This window comes from Podarcis tiliguerta (genome assembly GCF_965153285.1).
Source record: "Podarcis tiliguerta genome assembly, chromosome: 17".
NCBI lineage: Eukaryota > Metazoa > Chordata > Lepidosauria > Squamata > Lacertidae > Podarcis > Podarcis tiliguerta.
In genome coordinates this window covers 31225321-31231280 of record NC_139550.1, presented here as the reverse complement: position 1 = coordinate 31231280, position 5960 = coordinate 31225321, and the positions used below count along the sequence as shown (strand labels likewise).

Below are 5960 nucleotides of genomic sequence, written 5' to 3'. Positions count from 1 at the left end.
GTTGCCTCCTTGTCTGTGCTTTTGTCAGCGACGGGGTGGACTGTAAACAGAGATCAGGCTGGTATTGCAAAGGCTAAGGAAGCAGGTGGTTGGGAGGCCAAGCTGTTCATTTGGTGTAAATCTCCTGGATACAGGCTTTTTAAAAATCAGCACAGCCTGGTTAGTTGATGTTAGCCAAACAGGTGTCCCTCAACTTCTCTGCTGACTGACCATCAGTAGTAATGGCAGATCCACAGTGTGTGGCTGTCATTTCAGACAATCACACCCACTGAAAAATAGTGAATTAAAGGACCAGAAACTGTATTGTGGGATCTCACGTATCTCTAATCCACATGGTGCACTCCTTCCAACTGGGCTTGGCCCAGGTTTGTTTGTATTGCAAACAAAGAAGAGCAGGCAGCCTTCCTTGGTCGTTTAGATCCCATGTTATGTATCCCTGATTGGCTGGGATGCTGCTGTGGAGGCTAAGAATGTCCCCATGGGGGGAGAAAAGGCTCTGAGAGAGCAGAGGTGTGGGGAGGGAGTGGGCTGCAACACCCAGAACAAAAATGCAGAAGGAGTTGGTAGTGGGTGTGCTAAGATAAAGTCGGTCTCATGGGCAACAATTCAGCAACTGCTCCAGTACAGTTAAGTACTTAATTTGTTCTGGAGGTCTGTTCTTAACCTGAAACTGTTCTTAACCTGAAGCACCACTTTAGCTAATGGGGCCTCCTGCTGCCACCACATGATTTATGTTCTCATCCTGAAGCAAAGTTCTTAACCCAAGGTACTATTTCTGGGTTAGCGGAGTCTGTAACCTGAAGCGTATGTAACCCAAGGTACCACTGTAAATTATATCATGTAGATTTTCTTTGTATAGTATTTGTTTCTTCTGCCCTGTGTGGCAGAATCATGCACTCGCAGAATAATAGAATTGTAGAGTTGGAAGGGACCCCCAAAGTCATCTAGTCCAGCCCCCTGCAATGGAGGAATCTCAACTACAGCATCCATGGCAGAGGGCCACCCAACCTCTGCTTAAAAACCTCAAATAAACCTCCCGAGGCAGTCCCTTTCCACTGTCAAATATCTCTTGTCAATTTTGATTTCTGTTCTCCCTTTCAGTCTACAAAGACCCTTGGGGCAGCTTCCATTAAAAACGAATCAGATTTATCCAATCACTTGGGGGACTTGCATTGCTCCATGGTAGCATGTCCTCCCCACCCCCACCCCCTTCATTAAGGCTGCAATATTTACTCGGACTGTGTGCACATTAGTGGCTTAAAACAAAGCAAGGTTGTTTTCCTCTGCTGTGTTTCAGGTCACATTTGCACGTGGCTGGGCACACCAGAGAGGGCATAGGGGTGCCCACCTGATGCACATTACCTGGTTTGTTTTCCCACACTTGCAATTCCATCCCCCTCCTCTGTTCAAGGAATCTGCCATCTAAATATGAACAGATGCTGTCTGAACTGAACACAGCTCAGCTTAACTGCATCTTGCATTTTCAAGTTGGATGGAAGGAATGAAGGGAGATAGTTTCTCAAGAAACTACAGGATACCTATGGATTTTGGCTAACATCAAGTGCACTTCAGACATCAGTGGTGGGAGCACACTGGAGCCTTGTAAGGACAACTCCCAGTGAACTCAGTGGGAGTAGATTGCGCTGTAAATTGTTGTGGCTCTTCTTACTGACTCTCACTGAGCTTCTCTTAGACACAGCAAATGGTTCCCACTGGCCAGAAGCAGGGAGGGAAGAGGCAGGTGAAGTGACTTGGTGAGTTGCTAAGCCACCAGCGGGTGTTTGACTCATTTTACGATTCCTGTTTGTATTTTATCATATTACAGTTTTATTATCATAATGCCTATTCAGAAGCTGCCCTGGAAACACTCCTGGGCAGCACAGAATTGTGAAAAATAAATATTCTCTGCTGTCCAGGGACTCGGATCAGCTGGCAACAAGGGAATGCCAGGGGTGGACTTTGGTAATCGTTCGTTATTTGACGAGGCCAAAATTTGGCATCCCAAAATGGATCTTCACAGTTTTGCGCCCTCTCAGCTCAGCACTCTGTGGGGGTGGGGAGTCGGAAGCCCCCACACTGCCCTAAATCCACCGCCAACACCCAAGAATGGCAAATGCACACACTCCCTGATGAGAGCCAGTTTAGCAAAGCAGCTGAGAAACTACCATTGCAAACAAGGAAGCCCCGGGTTCAAATCTTGCCTCTGCCACCGGCAACCTAAATAGGCTTAGACAAGCTACTATCACCTCTTCCCTTGTCAGCTACTTGGGGTGTGTGTGTGTGTGTGTGTGATGCTTTGCAAGGTTGGTGTGAAAAATGCTTGCGATGACATCTGTAAATCCCAGCTAATAGTCAAAAGCCCCACAACAGGAGTAACCAACATGGCGCCTCCAGGCATTGCAGAACTACAGTTCCCACCTTGCCAAGTATTATGAATTACTCTCTTGATAAGAGTCCTGTGTAATATTGCATTGGACGAAGTGAATATTGTTTATATATAGGAGAGAAATGAAGAATTGGAAGTTCTTTACTTTCAGAATCTTATTTTTCTGTCTCAGCCTATTTTCTACACTCCCTTTTTCTTTATTTCTCTCTTTTTCTACTCCTTTCTCTGCCTGTCCCCCTTTTCTTTCTTCATGTTCTTATTGTTATCTAGATCAAAGCCTAAGTTCAGTTAAACCAGGCAGAGGGCCTTCTCTGTAGTGGTGCCCTCCCTGTGGAACACCCTCCCATCAGATGGCAAGGAAATAAACAACTATCTGATTTTTAGAAGACATCTGAAGGCAGCCCTGTTTAGGGAAGTTTTTCATATTTGGTGTTTTATCGTATTTTTACTATTCTGTTGGGAGCCGCTCAGAGTAGTTGGGGAAACCCAGCCAGATGTGTGGGGTATAAATTATTATTATTATTAGGGATATATATTTGATATTAAGCTTTGCAATTTATTTCTCTCAATAGAGAGAAACTAATAAAACTTGCTAGAAAAAAGGGGGGAGCCTTGTGTTAAGAAATCAGTGGCGTAGCGTGGGGGGTGCAGGGGGGTCCGGCCGCACCGGGCGCAACATCTGGGGGTTAGGGTTAGGGGGCGCAAATCCACGGGTTAGGGGGCGCAAATTACTTGCCTTGCCCCGGGTACTGACAACCCACGCTACGCCACTGGGTTGAAGAAATGAAAAGTAAGTAGAAATGCCGAGGGGAGGAGAGGAGGCCTTTGGGAATCTTTAAGGAAAACTCTCTCTTGGGATTCTACCCCCATCCTTAAGACTCGAAGGAAGAGGTCCCCGGGCACCAGGCGCAAGAAGCCAACCTGCACCGGCCCGCACTGTAAGGCTGCCCGATCCGGGCCGGGGCGGAGGAAATTTCCACGGCGGCTCCGCCTCCTGCTGCCTCTGAGCTCGCTGGCGAACCGGACGGCTCCCGAGGAGGAGTCCCCAGCCCGGGCAGGAGCTTTCAGCCCCTCCTCGCAACAGGGCCGGGCAAGGCGCCTGCCCCCATCGCCTGCCCCATGCAAAGCCCCGGGAGGGACCGGCCGAAGCTGCTGCTTCCGAGGAGACCCGACGAGGATGGGCAAAGCGGAGATTGCAATGGTAGGGAGGCGAGGCAGGGAGGTCGGGGGTGCAAGGGGGGAGCGCGCAGATGTACAAAAGAGAGCGGCTTTCTCCTGGAAGAAGAGGGAATTTCGTAAAGGGCACCTTTTCCCACGCCTGCGCTTCACCTCCAGAATTTCCTCTCCCCCCCCCCCCAGCTCTTGAACCCAAGCCCCGCTGCATTCGCCTCCTTCAACTGTTCTCCAGATAGACAGTTCCCCCCTCTTCTCACGCTTTAATCGTCGGGGGTTAAAGGCTGCCTGAGAAGCAGCCGATCCGCAAGGCAGTTATGCCGCCGCCAAGTTGCTTAAGGGAGCCCAGGGCGCGTGCCCGCGGCTCTTCGGGCGCTGGGGCGCGTTGCAGCTGATTCTGAACGGGGCTTTGCAGCGGAGGGAAGCCTCCAGGGCTGCAACCTGAGACGGGAGGGGCTGCAAGATCCTATGCCCATTGAAGTCAACGCGGCTTTGCACAAATCTAGGACTGCTGCTCTGGAAGCCACAGCAAAGGCTGGTACCCTCTCGCCATCTTCCCCCCAATGCCAACTGCAGAGAAAGTGTTGCACGGGGCCGCTGTGGCTTAGGATGGGAGGGAGGGATGGCTTTTATGTAGGGTTGTGGTGAGGTTCGGATATTGAAAGCGTCTCTCAATGAGAAACAGGAAAGTGCAGAGCATAAACTGAAAAGCAAAAGAACTAACTCCAGAGGCCAAGCTTCTAATCCCTTGCTCTCAAATTCTTTTAATTCACACACACAGCCCTGCTTCTCAGGATGCTTCTCAGGAAATGCAGGATCCGCATCCAGACCCCTCTCCACTGTTCATAACACCTTCTCTTCACTGGAGATAAGCCAGACATGTGTATCTTTAAATAATGCAGAATAGGAAAGAGATATACAAAGAGGGAAACAATATCGCCACATGTTTAAAAAGAGGAATGCGTTTTGGGACTTTGCAGATGGATTTCTAAATATCCTAATATTTATCATATGAATTTCTGGTACGGTATTTGAATTCATAATTTTTATAACATTTGACAACAGGATCCAAAGTGTGTGCATGTACACACAGAGAGAGTTCATATTGTGGCTTTGCAAAATGCTTAAAGTTACCATATTTTTTGCACCATAACACTCACTTTTTTCCTCCTAGAAAGTAAGGGGAAATGTCTGTGCGTGTTATGGAGCGAATGCCTGCGGGTGGCGGGGGGGATCTGCTTCAGTCGTGAGCAGAGGATCCATGGTTCCCCTTCCTTCCCTCCTCCGTGGTTACAAAGCATGGATCCACATGGATCCTCAGGATTTTTGCATTGGGCTACTCCAAACTCACTGTCAGATCACATGTCTGTGGCCACAGCATGAACCACAAAAATCATATATCCACTATTTCGTTTAGAATATTTTTTTTCTTGTTTTCCTCCTCTAAGAACTACGTGCGTGTTATGGACTGGTGCGTGTTATAGAGCGAAAAATACGGTAGTTGGCAATCATGCATTTTGTGCATCAATAATGCTGCTATTATTCACTGATTTCGATATATTTATTTTTTTCCTAGTTCAACTCTCTCAGTTATAAATGATGTTTCCAAGTAATGCAGAGCCACAGTATTTAGGGGTGGGGAACGATAAAGGGTGTTTTTGTGTGTGTGTGTGTGTTTTAAAGAGAGAGATGCCCCTTTTTCGCTTCTGTGCCCCTTTTAGTGAGAGCTGGGCACTTGTGCTGCCTTTGCCTTCAGCCACTGGTACCTGGCACAGAGCAGTGCAGATGGTTGTGGTGTTACATTTCCACCTCTTGCAGGACCGGTCTGGCGGCTCTGCTGAGCAGGAAATGTCAAGGAAGGTCACAGGAACAAAGCTGGAGCAACTGGATGGGGTGCAGAGACCAAGCGGGAGGAATTCCTGTCCCCAGGCAGGGCTACTTTCATCCTTTAGCGCAGTCACGTCCAACTCCCAGGAGACTGCAGAACTGGCAGTGATCTACCCAGAGTTGCTGAGCTTTTTTTTAGGAAGCCAAAGTTGTTGAAATTTATCAGGGGGTCCAAGGATTGACCAGGGACATCCCTACGGGACTGCCTCCCCTGGTATGCCCTGCGGAGGACCTTAAGGTCCACAAATAACAACACTTTGGAAGTCCGAAGCCGTAAGGTGGTTAGATTGGTCTCAACTAGAGTCAGGGCCTTTTCAGTACTGGCCCCGACGTGGTGGAATGCTCTGTCACAAGAGACTAGGGCCCTGCGGGACTTGACATCTTTCCGCAGGGCCTGCAAGACAGAGCTGTTCCACCTGGCCTTTGGTTTGGACTCAGTCTGACCTTTATGTTTCCTCCCATTAAGGTTTTGATTTATGGGCTACTATTAAAATGAGGCTGCATTTTAAATTGT

The 5960-nt window shown here is 48.5% G+C and overlaps 1 protein-coding gene and 1 long non-coding RNA gene across 7 annotated transcripts in view; one reads left to right on the top strand and one right to left on the bottom strand.

Annotated features, from left to right (window-relative positions):
• LOC310667991 overlaps positions 1-5960 on the bottom strand; it is a 160484-nt gene that overhangs the window by 61283 nt on the left and 93241 nt on the right. The window lies entirely within an intron of this gene.
• Positions 3393-5960, top strand: part of RGL3 (ral guanine nucleotide dissociation stimulator like 3) — a 42854-nt gene continuing 40286 nt past the window's right edge. For 3 of the 6 annotated variants that reach the window (XM_083419771.1, XM_083419769.1, XM_083419772.1), the window contains exon 1: positions 3397-3587. In XM_083419771.1, coding sequence (XP_083275897.1) covers positions 3564-3587 — 24 coding nt within the window. In that variant the 5' untranslated portion in view covers positions 3397-3563. Of the gene's footprint in view, positions 3588-5960 lie in introns of all 6 variants that reach the window. The other 3 variants (XM_083419770.1, XM_083419773.1, XM_083419775.1) reach the window with 3 other exon arrangements.